General features: G+C 37.9%; 1 protein-coding gene across 2 annotated transcripts; it reads right to left on the minus strand.

Moving 5' to 3' along the window:
• Positions 1-10,422: 10,422 nt before the first annotated feature.
• LOC112393165 (E3 ubiquitin-protein ligase Arkadia-like) lies at positions 10,423-23,048 on the minus strand. 2 transcript variants are annotated; one of them, XM_024735272.1, is made up of 6 exons: positions 21,463-23,048; positions 20,363-20,489; positions 16,727-16,819; positions 15,278-15,373; positions 13,910-14,037; positions 10,423-12,076 (listed from the first exon to the last, which is right to left on the minus strand). In XM_024735272.1, exons 1-6 carry the CDS (start codon positions 21,549-21,551, stop codon positions 11,959-11,961), a joined length of 651 nt encoding a protein of 216 aa, XP_024591040.1. In that variant the 5' UTR covers positions 21,552-23,048; the 3' UTR covers positions 10,423-11,958. The 2 variants fall into 2 exon arrangements, with proteins under 2 accessions (XP_024591040.1, XP_024591041.1); XM_024735273.1 differs by having other exon boundaries at positions 13,910-14,013; positions 21,463-23,044.
• Between the last annotated feature and the right edge of the window lie 48 nt (positions 23,049-23,096).

A 23,096-nucleotide genomic window follows, 5' to 3' on the forward strand; every position in this document is an offset into this window, starting at 1 on the left:
CTATGTCTTGGCTGCAATCACAGTCCTCATAGGTTTCAGAGCTAGAGTTGGTACTCAAGTCTGATTGCAAAGCCTGTGCTCTTTCCACCGTCTTTACCATTGTCCTCTCTACATTTGGCAGAAAGAGTGGGAAAAGTGTGAAACAGTCATCAAAGGGAATCAAATAGAAAATTAACCAAGGATAAATTTCCTGAAGGCCAATGGCCCTTTACATTATGGTAAAATTCTACATGATCAATACACTTTATTCTCATTTCTTGGTCAAGTACTGCTTCAAAAATGTATGCATATGGGGCAGATATGGAGTGAAGGGAGAATATTGCAGGCATAGAGAGCACCCCAAGCAAAAGCACAGACCAATATTCGACCAGCATGACTGGAGACAAGGTGAGTGGCTTGGTTTGGCAGGAGTTATTGGACTTCAAGGTAGGTGTTGCCTAGTGTCTTCCAACCCCACGAAAGGACATCTGAGAAAGTCAGAGAGACAGATTCTGAGATTCCTACACAAATGTTTAGGTCCTGGAGTGCCAAACGGGAACTCTTCTTTTCTGACACCAAGATTCCTCAGTCTGGGGTAGAGTCTTACACTCTTGGCTGTCAGGACTATCCTTCTGAATCACCAGAGATTTGATTGCTGTCAGACCTTCCTCACTTCTAATTTCTTATTCAGCTACCCACCTTTTTCTCCTGTTCCTGGGATTCTTTCCCTCAGACTTCCAGGACCTTCCCCCAGTGGGAAAATTTCACAGTCAGATAGCCACTGTTGATGCAGAACTCAAGAACTTCAGGAGGCAAAAACTGTCCTGGGTCAGGTCAGAGCTGGAAACCTCACAGCTTTCCTAGAAGTGCCATAAACAGGCACTAGGACCATCTCAAGCTCAACCCAGGGAGCTGCTTAATTTGATCAAACATGCTAGATTATAAGCTACAGGAGGGCAGGGGTGTTGGTTCTGTGCCTAGAACAAATAAAGTGCTTATTTATTGTTGAATTTTTATTAGGATTTATGTGGGTTATGTACTAGATTATCATAAAAGTCCAAAAGCTCAGCTCATGGTCATGGTTTCTATATCCTTGAAGAATGTTTTTCTATTTCTGTTCTTGGTGACTTTCAGCAGCTATTGTTCCAGATCACAGTGGAAGCATAAAGGGCCCAGTTTAATTTATGTATCATTAATTGTGAGTGAGACAATAAACAAATTACGATTTTCACCAGCTGATTTTTATCAGAACCCAGCTATCTTCCTAATTACTACCATGTTCTCTCCCTCAGTTGCTCTTATCCCATTTCTGTCCCCTACCCTAACTGCCTACCTCTTCCTGATTTCTTTTCTGTCTCAACTACCTATAAGATAAATTTGCCATATTAAAATTAAAATGTCAGTATTTGCAAGGCACTGCAGAGAACAGAGAGAAGGATAAAGTGCAAGCCATGCCCTCAAGTTCAAAACGAGGAAGGGGAGACAAATAGGAACAAAAGTATTTTAAGAGGCAGAACCTATAAAATATTGAGCACAAATAATATGATTAATTCAAAATAGGGATAGGTGAAGGAAGGCTTACTAGAAAGGGGACATTTGAGCTTTTAAAGGAAGGGTTAGATTTTGGCAAGCAGAGATGGCAAAGGCATTCAAGTGGAAAGAATGAGAATAAATCTGTGGAAAAACAAAGCAGTCTGAGGCATTTGGATTATAGAAATGTTAAAGATAAAGCTGAAAAAGATCCAGAAAATAAGGAATCACGGAAAGTTTTTAAGAAGGATAATGACCTGGTTAGAACTTTGTTTTAGAAAGCTGACCCCTGGAGGCAGCACGAAGAATGGACTATGGAAAAAGTTTTCCCAGGTGAGACGTAACAAAAATCTGACTTGGATGAGTGTAGAGAATAAAAAAATGGAAACAGGTATGAGAGGCATTACTGGAGAAATGAGAGAACCTTGATAAATGACTAAATATGGATGACAAGGGGAAACAACTGCAAGGTAACTTAAAAGTTTTGAGTGGTTAGGTTAAAATTTTCTTTCAAATGTTACCCCAAATAAGTAACTTTCAATGCTAATTTCTTTGGGGATAGGGGCAGGTCACTTTTCTTACAAAGACTTTTTTCTCTGCCTTGCTTGCATCCATCTTGACCTACTACTTTCACCTTGACCAATATGTAACCGTTATCTATCCCATGAAGGTAACCTGGTTATCTGTTGCTGGCTGGGCAGGGTGCATGGGTATGTCCCAGTCTAGGGCCTGTAAGTCTGCTCAGTAGCAGGGAGACCCACAGAGGTAGAAAGAAAGACCTTTCCAGTACCTTCATGAGCCTCCACTCAAAATGAGTCTCTAAAATCTGGACCTCAAGCTTGCAGATTATTCAAGTTATTTTTGTTTTTTGTTTTGTTCTTTTAATCTACTAAATGCCTTGTATAAGCAAGAGGGCATTAAAAACTAGGTCCCTGCCCTCATGGTGCTTGAAATATTAGGTCCATGAAAGGATAACAATATAATTAACTCATCCTTAGAAAGTGAGTAAAAAACTAAAAGTTCTGTTGAGGATAATAAACCATTGACTCAAGAGTTTTAATATTATGCTGTTCGATTATTCATGCATTTCCTGTTCTCTGTTATACCAGATAAACATTGTAAGACACTCTTAATTTTTGTATCATATCCTAATCAGCTTTGGTGGAATCTTGAGGAGTTACAGAATGCAGAGAAGGTCCCAATTGGCGTATCAAGCTGGCTTTTCAGTAACTGCCCCCATTCTGGGCTAAACTGTGCCTGTGGGGTGTGCAGGCCTACTGGGACATGACAGCCAATCCCACTCTCACACAGATGGTAGAGTGCAGACTGTGTCTCATTTCCCTTCAGTTTGTATTCCTTTTTCAATTTGTTCTTATTCTTTCCATTTCCACACCTTTCCTTTAGAAACCTGTGCACCCTTGGAAAATACCACCATTCCAAGACCTAACTCATTAGCATGAGTGAGTTCAGGTTAATTCCATACTTTTTAATGCTCAGGCCACAGCCAGAGTGATGATTACTTATAGGTATCATATTTTGAGGAATGTTTATAAACTGGAAATATCCAGAAAATGGTGACAAGAATAGGTAAGAGGCTTAAGATCCAGTCTAAACAAAAGGGTTCTAAGGATATTCCACTTTGAGAAGAGACAAATAAATCAAGATGGCTGTCCTATAGTATCTGAAGAGCTAGCATATAGCAAGAAACCAGACTTATTTTTACACTGCTCCAAAATACAGAATAGGACCCTATGACTTATAGGAACATCTACCAAAGGAACAGAATTATTTTTAAGAATTAATGATTTTGACTGTTTACAAAAGAAATGTACTTCTTCAGTAAGTAGTGACCTCATCATCCCTGGAAGAATATAACCATGGGCATAATTGGATTAGCCAGGGTTCTTCAGAGATAGACAGATAGATAGGGAATTGGCCCACACAATTATGGAAGCTAACAAGTCCTACAATCTCCAGTCTGCAAGCTGGAGACTCAGAAGAGCCAATGGTGTAGTTCCAGTCCAAGGCTGGTAGGCTAGCAACCCAGGAAGAGCCCATGTCTCAGTCTGAGTGCAGAGACACTCAGAGAGAAAAACAGTGTCCCAACTTGAAAGCAGTGAAGAGGAGAAATTCTCCCTTACTCATGGGGTGTGGGAGGAGGAGAAGAGAGTCTTTTCGTTCTATTCAGCCCTTCAACTGATTGGATGAGGCCCACCTACATTAAGGAGATTGCTTTACACAGACTACAGATTCAAATCTTGATCTCATCTAGAAAACACCCCCCAAAATAGACCCAGAATAATGTTTCACCAAACGTCTGGGCACTCAATGGTGCAGACAAATTGACACATTAAATTAACCTTCACAATAACCATCTATCAAGGACACTGCAGGACTTCCCTGGTGGTGCAGTGGTTAAGAATTTGCCTGCAAATGCAGGGGACACAAGTTCAAGCCCTGGTCTGGGAAGATCCCACATGCCGCGGAGCAACTAGGCCTGTGTACCACAACTACTAAGCCTGAGCTCGAGAGACCACGAGACACAACTACTGAAGCCTGCACGCCTAGGGCCCATGCTCCGCAACAAGAGAAGTCACTGCAATGAGAAGCCCACGCATTGGAACGAAGAGTAGCCCCTGCTAGCCACAACTAGAGAAAGCCCGCACGCAGCAATGGAGACCCAACATGGCCAAAAAATACATTAAATTTTAAAAAAAGTTAAGAAAAGAACACTGCAGAAAGAATTTCTAGATTACACAAAGATATGGCAGTCAAAGGAACAAAAATATCTCCATCACATAAGTTTCTTTTTCTCAAACATCAGTGTGAGGAAGTCAAAGTTCCTCCACCACTGATTCCTCCTCTCAAGATTACACTTGAGAAAATAAACCATTTGCACACATGACTTCTCCATATGCTAAACTTTGGCTTGGGGGGAAAAATGTGTTCAGGAAGTTTGTACTAGGAATTATAACCCAGCAATGGCACTTGTTTTACCTTACTGTGATTAATTAAAGATGGTCACAATTTTTCTTTTTGCTGCTGCTACTTCTATTAATAGGTATAGTCTTTTTCCCCTCCCCTTGAATCTGGGCTAGCCTTGCTTTGACTCACAGAATATGGCAGAAATGACACTGTGCCAGTTCCAGGCCTAGGTCTTAGGAAGCCTGGCAGTTTCTTCCTTCTTAGAGCTCTGAGTCACCATGTAAAGAAGTCTAGCTCTCCCTCACTAGAGACACCACATCAAGAGAGATGCCCAGGGACTTTCCTGGTGGTGCCGTGGTTAAGAATCCGCCTGCCAGTGCAGGGGATACAGGTTCGAGCCCTGGTCCGGGAAGATCCCACATGCCGCGGAGCAACTAAGCCCGTGAGCTGCAACTACTGAGCCTACGCTCTAGAGCCCGCGAGCCAAAACTACTGAGCCCACGTGCCACAACTACTGAAGCCCGCGTGCCTAGGGCCCATGCTCCGCAACAAGGAAAGCCACCACAATGAGAAGCCCGTGCACCGCAATGAAGAGTAGCCCCCCTCACCACAACTAGAGAAAGCCTGCGCGCAGCAACGAAAACCCAACACAGCCAAAAATAAATAAATTAAAAAAAAAAAAAAAAAAGAGATGCCCAGTGAGTCTTCAGCTGTCCCAGCCATCCCAGCTAAAGCATCAGACATCTAAGGGAGGCCACACTGGCATTCCATCCCAGTAGAGCTCCCAACTCAATACAGTCACATGAAGAACCCAGTGATCACACCACACTGAGATATGAGAAGTTCCTGCCCAGCCCTGCCCATATTGTACAGTGATGACCAAATAAATATTGTGTCTAAGTCACTAAGATTTGGTGTGGTTTGTTACATAATAGGTAACAGATATACTTACCTGGGAGTATTCTCAATCCTTGCACCAAATAAGCTTGTTTGCTGGAAGTCTGTTTTGTTTTGTTTTGTTTTTGCTGTATCAGGTCTTCGTTGCTGCATGCAGGCTTTCTCTAGTTGTGGCGAGGGGGGTTACTCTTCGCTGTAGTGCGCAGGCTACTCACTGTGGTGGCTTCTCTTGTTGTGGAGCACGGGCTCTAGGCACGTGGGCTTCAGTAGTTGCAGCACATGGGCTCAGTAGTTGTGGCTCACAGGCTTAGCTGCTCCGCAGCACGTGGCATCTTCCCGGACCAGGGATTGAACCCATGTCCCCTGCATTGGCAGGCGGATTCTTAACCACTGCACCACCAGGGATATCCCTGCTGCAAGTCTTGTATCTTACTGTTTCCTATGGTGTCATGGCTTAGGAAAACATAGCACAGTAGCTAGGATTTATAATTATTTGTAAACTGTGAACCTCAAAAACATTATTCTGGGACTTCCTTTGTGGTCCAGTGGTTAAGACTCTGTGCTTCCAATGCAGGGGGGGCATGGGTTCGAACCCTGATCGGGGAGCTAAGATCCCACATGCTGTGTGGCACAGCCAAAAAAAAAAAAAATTATTCTTGGAAAATTTTTCACACGGGCAACTTGAATGCCTGAGCCATTTCCAGATATTTTGGCATTTGGTTACCTCCTGAGGGCACAGTTGATTTAGCGCTGAACCACGGATCAGATGTAATGGAGAGCCCTGGGAAGGACTGAAACCAGTCTGATAGAATCTTTGGCCACAGAAGTCCAAGATGTCTGGAGACCAGGTCTTGACATAGGGGATAAGACAGTTACTAACTGTGGTGTTTTTAAAATGTGTACACAAATTCTTGCTACACCTTTCTTCAAATGTTGGAACCCAATCAACTCCTCCTGAGTATAGGCTATATTTAGTGACTTGTTTCTAATGAATATAATGTGGCAAGAATGAGAGTATTCCTTCTGTGACAAGATGAAAAATATCACTGTGGCTTTCTACTTGCTCTCTCTCTGTGGTCATTTGCTCTGGGGAAGCCAGCTACCCTGTTGTGAAGACATCTGAGTCCCACATAACAAGGAAGTGAGGTCTCTTGGCCAACAGCCAATAAGGAACCAAAGTCTCCTATCAACAGCCATGTGAGTGAGCCATCTTGGAAACACATCTTCCAGACCCAGTAATGACGTGAGATGACTGCAGCCCCAGCTATCACCTTGACTGTAACTTCATGAGCCTCCCTGAGCCAGAAGCACCAAGCTAAGCTGCTCCCAAATTCCTGACCCACAGAAACTAAGACGTTTGACGTTTAAGCCACTAAGTTTTAGGGTAACCAAACAACAGATAGGTAATACAAAGCTTTGGGGTTTGGGGTGTGCGTGGCTAACAACAAAGTTCTAGGAACCCAGGTACACCATAGCTTATTCTCTGAGCAAATACTAACAGTACGGTAGTCTAGATAGCAGTTCAATAAAGATATCCATTCCTTTTGAAAGCCAGGCTGGAAGACTTACCATATCTCTTCCAATTCCCTTGTCAAAAACTCTTCTTGAGAATCTAAAAAACAGAATCCTTAGGATAACAGGTTTGGAGCATCCCATATTACGGGCCAGATTGGAAATCTGAGTATCTTGAGCTGTGCTACCAGCTACACAGGCAATGGCAGAAGCCAAACTCTTCCTTTCTGTAACACAACATATCAATAACAATCTGTAGAAGTTTACTCTCCAAAGCTCCCCGCCCCCGACCCTGCACACATACTGTATATCACCACCTAAAGCAAAACTGACTCAGCGTAGCACACAATGAAAATTAGTATTTAGTGAATCTAACCATTCTTGGTAGCGATGATAAAGGATTAAAGGAGATATGCAATTTCTTTGGGCTAATCAAAAGCTTCTCCTGGCAACCTACACCTTCCACACACTCTTGGTCTCTCTAAGAAGCAGCCTAGAAGCAGCTAATACAATAACATAGGCAGCTCAGCTGTGTGCTTAATTAATCCTCAATGGGCACCAGATCCCTGCATAACACAATTTGATGGGAAGGAAAATTAGGAGAGATCGAGAAATTCTAGCTGTTAATCTCTCCGTAATATTTTATTTTAGCTCAGAGAGGCAAATGGTTTCATATCCTGTGCCAAGTCTGATCTATTGGCAGCAGCTGCCTAAAACACAGCATTGGACGGTTTTTATGGGTAACGATGTGCCTGATGTGACTTCAAAGCAAAGGAACGTGTGCTGGGAATCTTCCATTCCTCTGGTAGAAGAAAAATTTGAAGGGCTGCAGAGGATTGTTCATTCTTATCTAGTAACCCGTTGCTTGGACTCGGTAAGAGTAAAGATTACAGCAAACACTGATCTATGGTTCAGCATCTTGCTATGCTACCATTTGTCAGCAAGGGCAAAGGGTATTTGGGCGGTGGGGTGGGATGAGCAAGCATTGGGAGAACGTATCTTCTTAAGTATGTCCTATATGCAAAGCTCTTTACACTCATCTCATTTAATTCTAATAACAAACTATTTCTGTTACAGATAAGAAAGATGAAGCTCAGAAAGCTTAAGTTTTTTAGAGTTAAACAATTCTAAGCCCAAGTCTGTCTGACACCAGACTGTATTCTTTTCAAAACTCCAAAAGATCAACTGTGTGGCCTGTGAATCTGTATAGAATACAGAGGAGAGAGAAAGAAAATATTCTTAGAAAGAAATAGCTGTTTTGGACATAACCCTGAATTCAAGGAAATGAGTGAAATCTATAACTGAGAGAAAATATTTCAATACTGCTATATCCAATATTGTGACATGTCAAGTCTTGAATAAGCAAGAAAATTTACTGTTGCCAGAGGTTTTGGAAGTTAAATTAGAAATCAGGATGCAGGGCTTCCCCGGTGGCGCAGTGGTTAAGAACCCTCCTGCCAATGCAGGGGTGCCAATGCAGGGGACACGGGTTCGATCCCTGGTCCGGGAAGGTCCCACATGCCGCGGAGCAGCTAACCCCATGCGCCACAACTAAGCCTGCACTCTAGAGCCCGCGAGCCACAACTACTGAAGCCTGAGTGCCACAACTTCTGAAGCCCACGCGCCTAGAGCTCACGTTCTGCAACGAGAAGCCACCGCAATGAGTAGCCCGCACACCGCAGCGAAGAGTAGCCCCCGCTCACCGCAACTAAAGAAAGCCCACGTGCGTAGCAACGAAGACCCAACACAGCCAAAAATAAATAAACTAATTAATTTTTTAAAAATCAGGATGCAGTAATAACTAAAATGCGAAAAGAATTTGAAAAAGAATAGATCATGTCTATGTATAACTGAATCACTCTGCTGCATACCTGAAACTAACAACATTGTAAATCAACTATACTCCAATATAAAATAAAAACTTTAAAAAAATCAGAGATATGGGGACATATGTATATGTATAGCTGATTCACTTTGTTATAAAGCAGAAACTAACATACCATTGTAAGGCAATTACACTCCAATAAAGATGTTAAAAAAAAATTCAGGATGCATTTTCTACAAAATTAAGCTATTCCCATTTATGAAAAACTAATCATAAAATGTCTACAGCGTTTACATTTTAATTTGTATTACAAATAGCATTTTTAAAACAGAGCTAGTTTTCTGTCAAATAGTTATGGTTCAAATGATGAAATGTGCTAGCAGCTTAAACAAAGTCACCAGATAAAAAAAATGTTTCAAGTATCAGTTTATCACTTGCATATTAACAACGATGAACATTTCAAATGATGAAATGTGCTAGCAGCTTAAACAAAGTCACCAGATTAAAAAAAATGTTTCAAATATCAGTTTATCACTTGCATATTAACAACGATGAACATAAGGATTTGCTGACAAAAGAGTTTTTAAAGTATTTGGATAGCTATCACTGAAATTTTCGTTTTGACATAAGATGTAGCAGGATATGGAAGACACCAAAACAAAGCACAGAAAGTTAAAATACTAAAAATTATTTTCTTTCTCACTTGGTTCATTACTAATCACATTTTTCTGTAATTAATTGCAGTAGCTTAAGAAGCTCCTGCATTAACAATTCAGGTATATGCTACAAACACTTGCATAAAATAAATTTTAAAGTAATGATACTTTAGATTTTAAAAAAATCAGTAGCAATCATTAAACAGGTCAATAGGTAGTTGTGCAACTAAATCTGATATAATATTAAAAAAAGAGAGAAATCTATCTGTATTTGTGTTTTGGGGAGCATGAAGAAGGCCTCCATTGTATAGAATTCTCCCCATCTTACCCCTTGGCACAGACCCTGGGTTTTCCAGTGGTAAAGTCCTACATCCATCACAGGCTACCTGAAGACAGGCTACTAGCTCTTGTCCCTAGTAAGATGGCAAACAAAGTCTCTCTCTCTCTTTTTCTCGTTCTCATTCTGTCTTGCCACTCCTCTCACAACACTTCTACAACTGCAGCTTAATCATCTAGTATTCTTTTTTTAATTTTAAAATTATTATTATAATTTTTGGGGGGGCTGCATTGGGTCTTTGTTGCAGTGCGTGGGCTTCTCATTGAGGTGGCTTCTCTTGTTGCGAAGCACGAGCTCTAGGCGCACGGGCTTCAGTAATTGCAGCACGCGGGCTCAGTAATTGTGGCTTGTGGGCTCTAGAGCGCAGACTCAGTAGTTGTGGCGCATGGGCTTAGTTGCCCGTCGGCATGTGGGATCTTCCCGGACCAGGGATCGAACCCATGTCCCCTGCATTGGCAGGCTGATTCTTAACCACTGTACCACCAGGGAAGTCCCTAGTATTCTTTTTAAATATATTATTTTATATCCAAATTTATAAACCATAGTCCATCCTCCATCTCTACACATACTATGTTGAAGCATGCTGATACTGCCAATTACTACGGTGTAACATTTACTAATACAAAACAAGGGCAAGTAGCCATAACTGAATGAATACAAACATCAAATTATGCAAATGTCAACTTGAGTGAGATCACTGTTTTGAATCCCAAGATGTTCAGTGTAAACAGATTTATAAAAAATGAATTATGAAACACAAAGACAATAGAAATATAAGTTATTTATTAATCAATCCACTTACAAAGCAGGTGGCTTAATGCAAGCTTATCGACATCTTCACATATGACCCATGGGAACATGTCTTCCACATACAGACAGTGATGTTACTGACTGATGCATTTGCAATCTGGGGCATATTAAGCATATTTAGACAAATAAAATTAGGCTATCCTGTATATGAAAGTATCTTGATAATACACATCCTTAAGTGGATTAAAACTTTCTCCAAAGGAGAAATGTTAGTACATTAACTTAACTTTAATATTCTATATTATGCAGTAAATCTTAACTATAGAAATTAAAATTTTTAAATCAGTGATCGACTCTTGGTAATGTATGAAGTGGGAGTCTAAAACCAGAGCAACAGTAGGTTGACAGTATAATTTGTGCCTCACAGTATCTGCAGATTTACTGTTTTCAAGTTTAAAGAGAAATAAAACAAGAGACATGTAGATTCAGCTGACTTTATTTATCTTTAAACTAATAAAAATCCCTTTAAAAGTGATCCTGGGATCTTTAGAAGTTCTATGAATGCACAGATACCTGCCGATGACTGCAATTCTAAATCCTGACTAAATGTGTTTACAAAAATCAATGTAAGCAGATATCTTTAATATACGTGCTTAGCAGAAGACTGAACAAAATTCTACATGTCTTCTCCAATTTCCCTAAAATTTTGTTAAATCTGCAAGTATGTACAATCTAGCTAATTGAAATTGCTATTTAGTGTTCATCAGAGCTGTTTCACAGCAGCAAAAATTGAATCTGGGAAATAAAGTTCTAAACAATGTAGGAAAAAGATAAATACAATCAGAACAGCAGTCTAAATGTATGATATCAATATTCAACTCTATCTGCATTGTGCCGAAAGGAAAAGGATACACCAAGAAAATTTCTATTGATCACTCTGGCGATGTGAATACCACCTGCATCTGATTGAAAATGGTTTGTATTCTGTTCCCAGTATCAAGAATGGTATTTAATTCAGAACTCCATATTGTAAATATACAGCAGCCATTTTGTCCTAATTAAGGAATGTCTTAATACACAATATTATCATTTTCTAGAGGATCTTTATACATTAAACTAAAGTACATGATTGATTAAATTAAACGTTAGTAATGGATAAAAAAAATTCGTAATTCTCAAGACCTGGTACTATGTAAAAAACAAAAAGACCACGAAATTCTACTTACTAAAGCAGCTAATCTTGCCTGCAAGTTTAGGGTCACAAGCCCATAATATGTGCAAAGAAATGCAATACAAGGAACCATGCAAAAATACAGTAAAATGATACAGGAAAAATGTCAAATCTAGAAAAAAAAAGCTTTTATAAATACATCAAAATCAACTGTATACATAAACTGTAGGTCTAGCATTAGTTGTACCATATAGCAGAGCCAGCACTCTAAGTTCACGGCTTCCAAATCTGCGCAGGTAAGTCATGCCATCTTTGGTAGACTGCAGTACCAGGAGGGTGGGAATGAGAGGGAGGGTAAGAGTTCTGAAACATGGTGTCAACTTTCACTTGGCAGCTGGGCCTCAATGTCCACTCTGCATATGGGGCACTTCTTGTTGGTAATCAACCACTGGTCAACACACACTTGGTGGAAAAGGTGCATACAGGGAAGGCGTCTATTATAGGCAAAAACATAAAAAGCAAAAATTAATTTTATGACAAGTGTAGTGCATTTATTTTTAAACAAATGATACATGTAATAATTCAGTAATGTTCTGAAGTTACTAAACATTTTTCTCTTTTGTTAAAAAAACAAACCAAAAAAAACACCCCTCCATACTCAAGAGTTACACCTACATTAAGTTAATACTCTGAGCAATATAATGTATAAATGACCAAGATAATTAACTGTCACAGGTATGGAATCAAATTATGTAAAATCTCAAGAATTTTAAGAACAATTACATTAGCAATTATTCCAGCTTTGCTTCTCTACATGAGCTGCCAATGCACTGGAGTTGGCAATATGTTTCCTGTAACATAATACTGTAAGTACATTTTTAAATATCAAATCATTGTATTTGTGAAGCACTTTCAAAAAAATCTCATTTAATTCTCTCTCAAAAGCCTTAGGGCTTCCCTGGTGGCGCAGTGGTTGAGAATCTGCCTGCCGATGCAGGGGACGCGGGTTCGAGCCCTGGTCTGGGAAGATCCCACATGCCGTGGAGCAGCTGGGCCCATGAGCCACAACTACTGAGCCTGCGCGTCTGGAGCTTGTGCTCCACAACAAGAGAGGCCACGACAGTGAGAGGCCCGCGCACCGCGATGAAGAGTGGCCCCCGCAGGAATGTCTTAATATGCAATATTATTTTCTGTCTACAGGATCTTTACATATTAAATTTAAATACCTGATTGATTAAAGGTTAATAATATTGTTTTCATGTTATATCCACTTAATTCTATGCTACTCTTTTAAAATTAGGTTAAAAAGAGACATTTACTTTAGTACACTACACTACCAATTGGAAATTGAGAAATAAAGAAAGCTTCCATGCAATAACACAGTAACGTTAAATCTAAGTGTAACAGTAGGATAAAAGTTACTGACTTAAGTGTCCCTTTCAACTTCCACCCCCGTTAAGAGTTGTCATACATTTCAGACTTCCTAATATTTTGTAAAAATAGCTAAAAAGAGGTGTTCCAATTATTCCTTGCACAGTATTGTCAATATTGTAAAAACAATTATCATCCATATTTATAAATCTTCACTGGAAATAATACAGTGTTCAAATAACCTTATATGTGGTATAGTAGACAACTTTTTATAACAATTTTTCTCTCTCTTAGCCAACTGAAGAAATATGATAAAGTTTTCCTTATAAACTAGGGCAACAAGACTACTATACAGTTTTTATATATGTTATAGAACTTGTTTCCTATGGGATTATGTTACATTAGAAAAAACCAGAATAGGAACAAAACAAGAGATTATAAAAAGAGAAGTCTAAAATTAATGTTTGGTTAGCATAATAACATTTCCTAAATCACAAAGTTGCAATAAGAAAACAGTCTACAAACTGAGAGGAAATTTTAGAACAAGATTACTTTATAAAAGATACTGTAAAACAAACTGCATGGAGCTAATCTGGATCCCCCTCTTTAAGCTCTGGAGAATACATTAATACATCTGTCTTGGCCTCCAAAGCCTCTCACCTCTCAAATTCTCCTTCCTGCAAGATTTAAAGAAGACATTTTTGCCCACAAAATTTCCCTGGCCAAGTCTTGGTGTGGCCCCAAAACAGGTAGTATATTTCCCATCCACACCCCTTTGCTGTTAATACAGACACTTTAATCTTTTTTATTTCACTCACTATAAGAAGGCAATTCTACATGTCAGAGACTGGTAACAGGGTATGCCAGGAGTGATCTTTATTTGGGTTCTGGTCTACTTTCAAATAAAACCTTGTACAGTTTTGACAATGGATTTTAGATAATTAGTGTCTAGTTACCTCACATCTTCACCTTCCTCTAAAATAGACAAACAGATAGTACATTTTTCCTCTGTGTCTTCCTCAGTCCCTTCTTCCCCATCTTGTTTGCAGTGCAGTTTCCTCTGTGAGAACCAATCAGTTGTTACCTTATTAGTAGAGATGACATTATTGAACAACTGAGTAAAGTCTGTGTTTATTTGAAAAACAAAACAAAACAAAACCACACATTCACCCACAACTTATTTCCCAGGCAAAACTGTCATGAATTAAAGGATGAATTAAGTGACTATTATCAACTAAGTGTTCTTGTAAGACCCTTAAATAATCAGCATCAAAAGCAAAATTAAAAGTAACAGAAATTTATTAGCTTGAAATTTATCATTTTTAATCACAATTAGAATACTATATACTACTTTTGTCCTATCATGAGCACAGCCAAATAAACTTTATTTTACTAATGAACATTTCAAATAACATTCAAAAAATTAATGCTAATTATAGTATTTAGCTTAAACAGTTGAAAGGACTTTACTGGTAATACCTCATTAATACTCTTAGAAAAAGGATGAAAAAAACAATGAACAGAAATTTCACACTTTATTAGTCTCTATAGGATAGAACACTGTTGTCTGTTGAAAGAAATTTATTTAACATGCCTAGTCCATAACTTCTAGATGTAATACTACATAAGGAATATAAGGGTAGAATATAAGAAATGTAGGTCAATTAAATGTCCATCAAAATAACTGACTAGTTAAATTATGGTACTACTGTATGATGGAATTCTGTATAAGTGATGAAAAAGAATATGGATCATCTGTAGTGCTGATATAGAATGAAAAGAAAATGTGCAAAAATGTGTGTATATTATCCTCTTTATTTTTAAAAGTGAAAGAAAAATATATACATATGCCTATTATTAAAAATATGTGGAAGAATACCTAAGAAATGTTTAAGCATGATTTTTCTTCTGGGAAGGAAAACTAGGATCAGTAGGGTAACAGACTTCAGAGTATATATTTTTATACTTTCAATTTTTTTAACCACATGCATGTATTGTTTTAATAATAAAAAATGTAGGGCTTCCCTGGTGGCGCAGTGATTGAGAGTCCGCCTGCCGATGCAGGGGACGTGGGTTCATGCCCCGGTCCAGGAGGATCCCACATGGCGCGGAGCGGCTGGGCCCCTGAGCCATGGCCGCTGAGCCTGCGCGTCCGGAGCCTGTGCTCCGCAACGGGAGAGGCCACAACAGTGAGAAGCCCGCGTACCACAAAAAAAGAAAAAAAAAATGTAGTTGCTAGACTCTACAAACTCAAAGGAAGTCCATAATATTAAATGTTATGCATTTCAATAATAATGTAGATGTTTCATAAAATAAATTCTTACTTTTTTGTATTTATGTGGATATGTACATCTTTCAATTGTCCCCTGGGATGCTCCACGATTGACATTTCCTAGTCTTTCTTCCAAATGAATAAGTTCCTGAAGGTGAAGAATAACTAGTATTAAAAGTCAGGATGATTATTCCTTGAACAGTACTGTCAATACTGTAAAAGCAATAAAGTTCCATATAAACCTGCAACGTAAATAGAGTATTCAAAAAGCCATATATACAGTAAGGCAAATGACTGTTTATAATTCTCTTCTCAGCCAACTGAAGTGGTATGGCAAAGTCATCCCTGCAGACTAGGGCAGCATATTACCGCATGGTACTATGTACATCAGTAAGCATGTGTGCATGCATGTAGAAGATGAAATCATTGTAGTAAAATAGGCAAACAGGTCAAACAATAGTTCTAAGTCCCAACGACTCCAACTTCCAAACTAACATGAAGAAACAAAACTTTACATCAGGGACTTCCCTGGTGGTGCAGTGGTTAAGAATCCGCCTGCCAAAGCAGGGGACAGGGGTTCGAGCCCTGGTCCAGGAAGATCCCACATGCCGCGGAGCAACTAAGCCCGTGTGCCGCAACTACTGAAGCCTGTGTGCCCTACAGCCCATGCTCCGCAACGAAGAGTAGCCCCCACTCGCCGTAACTAGAGAAAGCCCACACGCCGCAACGAAGACCCAATGCAGCCAAAAACAAATAAATTTTTAAAATAACCAAAAAACTTTACATCATATTCAAATGACTTGTTCTTCCTGAAAATTCAAACAAGAAGATATTTAGCGAAAAACTGAATTACTTAGGTTTATTTTTCTATAGCAATGCTTCTCTGAAAATTAAGCTTAGTCAAAAAGCATTAAACATCGATTGTAGTAGGAAAATATTAGAAAAACCTAAATGATTTTCTAGGAGAATGGTTAAATTATATTCATCCACACAGTACAATATAAGAGCTATCGAAAACAATGAATTGGTCCAAAAAATGATAGTACTGATTTCCAAGATATATTGCAAAAGGTAGATTTATATAGAAAATGTTACTGCTCAATTCTAATGTATTACAAACATCACATGGGTTCAATAAAGCACGTAAGTCTACTGCATTTATTTTTGAAAAAAACATTAAGGTTTTTCTCTCACATTTAATAGTATGGTTCTTTATCTGATATTTATATTAATTCAATAAATTTCTACATTCTTCTGTATTAGATATTTTCATTTACCCTTCTTCAAATACTTGGGTAATTTCTGACACTAAAATTAATATCACTTATAAACTTTTTTATAATAATCCCTAGAAGCAATATCAGAAATTCAGGTATTTTACTGCTTTCTGATCCCCAGCCACTGCAGCAATCCTATACAGTTGTAAATATTAATATTACATATATTCTCTCTCTGCATTACGGATACTGTGGCAAATATCTTCATTAATTTTATTACATACCTCAAAATTGCCCCTGAAAGGACCTCTGAATGATGTTCCATCCAAGCCTGATGAAATGTAACGAATGTGAGGATAGCCTGCCATGTCAGGAACCTATTTTAGTAGAAGAGATAGGCTAAATCAATTAAGAATAGGCTCAAGTTTTGCTGCTACCATTGAATAATTCAGATACTCAATTCTCTCCATCCAGTTTCTCACAAAAATCAACTTCAATAAGTATATATAGCTCCAAAAAAGCATTCTGTTAACAGGTTCCTCTTCAAAAATGATCTCTTTTATAATAACTCAAACCGTCATCAGAAGGAAAAAAAAAGGGAACAGCAGTTCCACGAGATAACAATTCTCTTCTACTTGATTTATTTTGCACAAAGAATCCTAAGTAGAAAATACTCAAACCTAAGAACGATGTTCTTAGTAGCCTAAATGTATAAAGGCTAAAATTTTATAAGATCTGATCAATTTCAGAGAGCTTTATTGAACAGTATTAAGAAACAGAAATGCACAAAACTTAACTTCAACATAAAAGTTTTACTCCGCTTCCTCTAACTCCCAAATAGTCAAAGGTACCCTTGGCTCCTTTTTTGGTTTGGCTCTGTTAGTGAAAGTTTTAACAGTGTTTTCTAATTTTTTGTTAGGCATAGTCAATCCTTATTATTCATGGATGTCTTTGTTGCGAACTCACCTACTTGAGAGAATTTATTTGAATTTATTTGTAACTCCAGAATCAATAGTCATGCTCTCACAGTCATTCATGGACCTGCACAGAGCAGCAAGAAATTTGACTTGGCCAATACGTGTTCCCAGCCTAGAGGAAGAAGACCCTGCCTAGTTGTTTCAGCTCTTACACTGTAAACAAGTGTCTTTTTTGCAATCTACTTAGTGCAATGTTTTTCACATTTTTGTGCTATTTATAGATCATTTTATTGTTTAAAATGGCTCCCAAACAAAATGCTTAATTCTTGGCTAGTGTTCCTAAGTGCAAGAAGGTTGTGATGTGCTTTATGCAGAAATTATGTGTAGATAAGCTTCATTCAGGCATGAGTTATGGTGTTGTTGGCCATGAGATCAATGTTAATGAATCAACAGTATATGTCAAATAAGGTGTCTCTAAACAGAAAAACACATTAAAGCAACGTAATGCATTGACTGGTTGTTGTGACTAGAAGCTTGCAATAACCTAGGGCTGTATTTACCCTTAGGAATAATATTGGGTTAGCCAAAAAGTTCGTTCGGGGTTTTCTGTAACATCGTATGGAAAAACCCAAACGAACTTTTTGGCCACCCCAATAGTTCAACATCTGCTTAGTCAGCGTTCACAGCAAATCTACACAACATAACTACCATGAATAACAAGAGTTGACCGTAGTGTTAGGAAAGGGAGATTCTGAGACAGAGCACCATTCTTCCATTTTTATAAATAAATCTCCAAAATTATTTTTTAATCATCTTCCGCTGAATCGTAACACACTTCTAGCAGGTTTTACAGCTTTAAAAGACAATTCACACATGGAAAAGAATTTAAAATAAGCAATAACTTTTACCCTTAAAATAGCCTAGTATTTAAATATCTGCAATTTTCCTCATAATCAAGATCAATAGTATCCAGCTTTAAGCAGATAATCTAACTTCCTACACATCTACAAGGAAAATGAAAAAAATCAGAAAGGAATTCCTGCCTTCCAAACTACTTAAAGCCGCACCTCTCCTGTAACCCTCCCTAGCCTCCTTTCTCTAGCTTTTAGGGGTAAGCTTCCTCTTTCTCCTACTCAAAGGTCAGCTCTATCACCTGCTCCCCTCTTCTCCTATTCCCCAACCCTGGGTCATCCTTCATTAGCTGCTACCCACCCCTTTTCCGCGACATCTTCAAACAAGCCCTCCCTAATGCTAATGTTGTTCTGTCCTAAACCTAAAATTACCTTCAAGTTTCTCTAAACCTAAATTACCTCTCTAAACCTGGAACAAATGCCAACCCTATTTCCCACTTTCCCTTCACAGCCAAGTTTATAAAGCAAGTAGTTTATATTCACAGTCTCCACATTTTTTAACCTTCCTTACTGTAATCTAAGAGGCACCCCATCTCCATCCTTCACCACTACTGAAATCACTCTGACAAAAGCCGCCAATAACCACTCCCATGCCAAATGCATTCAACATTTTTCAAACTTTACTTTTTTGTGATGGAAACGCTACTGACCATATTATTTTGACATAATTCTAACTTCATTTATCCTCAACTTCTCTAGCCAATTCTTGGAATTCTTTGTTTGAAGTACAGTATTATCATTTAAATATAGTATTATTATTCTCCAAGGTTTTTTTCAATCTCTTGTCAGTCTGACAAATTAGATTAGATTAGATTTTCCTGGAAATCTAATCCTCTTCCATGGATTCATGTAATATGACAGATATGTGACACATATACATTGTACATTGACAGATCACAACCCATCTTTAACTCAGATACCAGTTTATTGTTTGGAGATCCAGACCATAAACCTAACTTCCTACTGGACATCCCACCTTGATACACATATTATCTCAGATTCAATATGTCCAAAACCTAACTCACCTAATAACCCCTTCCCTAAACCCTCATCTAATATTCTCCAACTTAGTGAATGGCAACATCATATACCTAATAACCAAAGCTAGAAATCTGGAAGTCATCCTAAATATTACTCAAATGTATCCCATCCTTTTTATGTCAACTGCCACTGCCCTTGTTCAGGCATTCACCAACTTTTATCTCTTCTACTATAATGTCCTAACCAGTATCCTTTTCCTACCATGAAATCTATTTTACACACAACTAAAGAGGGGGTCTATTTAACTACAATCTGATTAAATCACTCTAACAACATAAATATGATCAAGACATTCCCCTTTCAATGGTTCCTGAGCCCTAGTTTCTTAGCAGGGCAGATATTTCATTGCTGAATGACCCTCACCCCTAAGATCTAGAAATACCAACTTACTTGGATTTCCTTGTGCTTATGCTATTTGAAAGCTCTTTACATGCTGTAGCCACTGTAAGAGTACCATTCCCAATTCTTCCAAAGCCTGCTTAGAAGTTGCATGTATAATAAAGTGTCTTGGCAACCTTCTCTGCAGTGCCTCTACCCCTACAAGACAAAACTACTCACTTCTCTGTACCACACAATATGTATTATGTGAAGGGCAAACTCAATTTTTGCGAAATGTGTTCTTTAGAACTCAAAATGGATCAACAAAATCTGAATCTGTTCAAATCAGATACAGAGAATTAATACAGTCCTGCTGATCAGAAAATAAAGTATGAATGCATTAGAACAGACCCATTACCACTTACAACAAAATAAAGCACATGTCCTAGGGAGAGTGGATCAAGATTGTCATCTTCACATAAAAAGAAAAAAATTTGTCATTTTTTACATTAAGAAGAATATATTTTACAATGCAAATACAACACATATTTTAATATATTAATACCTTCTTATAGCACAGTTCCAATCTAATAATAATAATTCTCAACTTCTACTGAAACACCTATTAACAACTAATACATTAAAAATATTTCCAATAAAATATTTAATTTAGAAAAGAAAGAATAGTTTTCGAAGGTAACTATGTCAGAATTTTGAAAGGTTCCTATTTTACCATTAAAGGAAGAGCTCCTAATTGCAAGTGATGAAGTCGAGGTGGTGCATGGTAATGGGCCAAGTGAGGATGCAATGCTCCAGGTGTATAAGTAGCTGCAGTCACTCCAGCTTCAATTCCCAGTTCCCTGACAAAAGAGGAGAACAGTTTAAATTTTAGACATCTTTACAGTGTCTTTATTATCAACAGAAATGGGGGATGATGTTTACATTTTTTAAAGTAATCTGAAGATTCTTATCTTACTTAGCTGAGAAAAAAAGATAATTTAGCCCAAAGGATATAACTAATAATCTCAAATTCACTTTAGGAATTAAATTCAAAGATCCAATTTTGTGAGCGTGAGGGGCAAAGCACTTGCATTCAGCTTCACATCTCACAAAGGAAGGGAACACAATGAATGGCCCCTAAGGTTCCTTCCAATCTAAAAGTCTGATTCTTCTTGAGGAGCATATAGAATAGAGTTTGCTTTTTTGGTTTATATGAATGTGCTCCCAGGTCTTCCGTTTGTTGGATAGTGCCTCTGGATTGTTGGCATCAAGGACAATTACCTTATAAAGCAAGGGTAAACAAAATTTTAGAAAGAGTAAAATTTGGTAAATGCCAAATATTCTTTTATTTATTCTCATTTTATGTTTTGTCTCAAAAGTCATTGTGGATCAAGATCTCAATGACTGCCCACAGACAACAGATCCAGAAAGAAAATTAATGCAAATCTGCTTCCATTTCTCTAGGAAAGAACACAAGCCTAGAGGATGCTGGCTGGATTTCCCCTGTCAACAGCAGGGGTTAAGGGTGGTACAGCAAATGTGAGTACAAAGGTGGGGGGCGGTGGATAAAGAAGTTATGAAAAGTTTAGGGAGTTAACTTTTGACGGTAGATCCCTGAAAAACAACAACAACAAAAAGCTCTACTCCTGTTTGACACACTCCCTGCCCCAGAACTCAAGCTGCTACTCTTTCCTCTCCAGGTCTCTTAGGACTCACCCAGAGACAGTGCTTCACAGATAAGCTGGAATTCAGTTTCTCCACACTACCCTTCTCTAGGCATTCCACTACACCACAAGAAACTGAGCATAGCTTTGAAATAAACAAGATACTGACCAGGCAGATCTCTCCGGAGCCTGTCGAGGATGTGAGGACATAGTCTGAGGCACATGAATATGATGCCCATGACCATAGTTTGGATGCATCCTATGTGGATGGGGTGGGGGGCGTTCATGTGCCCGCCTGGAAACACAGAACACAAAAAGACCACTGGAAATAATTGAATAATTGGTTATTTCTTAGTGTAGAAAAAATAATATAGTATTACTATTACAAACATCTACAGATTAGTCTTGAAATTAATTCTATACATTATAAAAATGTAATATAAAATAATTTAATGATTAATAATAAATCAAGAAACCATAATCCCACAAATTCTCACTGCTCATTTATTACAGTGCCGCCAATCTGAATATCACCCAAGGAAAAAGGCAGTTTTAACATTATCTTGCATACCTGCTTTACAGCAATTATTTTAAATAGAATAGGAACTAAATAAAATTTTAAAAATTAATATTCCAGCATATGCTACAGGCACAAAGAAGTTATTTTATATAAACATATAAAGCAGAAAAATGGAAACTATTTTATTTTGCTTCACCTTTATACTGTAATAATATTCATCCATTTTAATGGATAAAACTTCTAAGAAAAAAATTTTAAACTTGTGCATTTTTTTCAAACACACATGTCAACCCATCCAGGGAACTGACATTACCTCCATTCACACTTTGTCATCCCAGCTAATTATATTTTCTCTTTCTAGTCTAAAGTCTGTCAAATTTACAAATGCAAATAGTCATAAAGTTCTAAACAAATGGCACTTAAGAAAAAACAGCTCCAGGGATTCATTTTTTATAGTCTAATTCTTACTATTAGTTTCGAACACATTTACAGATTTTGCATGTTTAATCTTAATTTTCTAGATACTGGAAGATATGAATATGAAATTGGCAACTTTCTATATAAAGGTTCACTATATTAGAATGGCAGAAACAGCTAGAGCTTCTGAATATAACCTTAAATTATATAACTAAAGAAAGAAGTTACACAAGTGCCAGATTATTGATTAGATCAAGAGTTTCGCAAACATTCTGGAAGGGCCAAATAGTTAATACTGTTCGCTCTATAGGCCACATGGTCTCTGTTGCAACTATTCAATTTAGTTTCTGTAGTGTGAAAGAAGCTACAGACAATACACAGATGAACAAGTGTAGCTGTTTTCCTGCAAACCTTTATTTACCAAAACAGGCAGGCAGAATAAGACCAACAAAGTACGCTGCCCTAAATTAGAATATCAGATCCTGAATTTTCAAAAGAAAACAAAAAGTTCAATTTTAGTCTTTTCATAATGTTTGGGGAATATCTTAATATTTAAATTTATAAATAAACTAAGTTAATAAGACTAGTTTTTCAATGTCAGCTGTTGAAAACTTCTACTAACACCCTTCTTCCCTCGGGTTGGTCACATAAAATAAATCAAATTCAATCTTTAATAACTTTACATCTTGTTACTCAGGATCACTAATTTTAACATTAATCTTTAGTATGGACTACTGAAGAAACAAACAAGAGATTAGTTTGCAAAAATAAATGACCTTGGGTTATATCCTGAAAGGGCTTTGATTTTATTAAATAACCTGATATAGATTTTTTTTTTTTTTTTTTTGTGGTACGCGGGCCTCTCA

This window comes from Neophocaena asiaeorientalis, unplaced genomic scaffold (genome assembly GCF_003031525.2).
Source record: "Neophocaena asiaeorientalis asiaeorientalis breed wild unplaced genomic scaffold, Neophocaena_asiaeorientalis_V1.1 scaffold264, whole genome shotgun sequence".
Classification (NCBI taxonomy): Eukaryota; Metazoa; Chordata; class Mammalia; order Artiodactyla; family Phocoenidae; genus Neophocaena; species Neophocaena asiaeorientalis.

Excerpts from the sequence above, each read along its gene's own strand:
- LOC112393165 (XM_024735272.1), bottom strand. The coding sequence starts at position 21,551 with ATGCATCCAAACTATGGTCATGGGCATCATATTCATGTGCCTCAGACT. Across the intron at positions 20,490-21,462 it reads GCTCCGGAGAGATCTGCCTG|GGAACTGGGAATTGAAGCTG; the intron begins GTCAGTATCTTG and ends CTCTTTTGTCAG. Across the intron at positions 12,077-13,909 it reads GAGGAAGGTGAAGATGTGAG|ACGCCTTCCCTGTATGCACC; the intron begins GTAACTAGACAC and ends TGCCTATAATAG.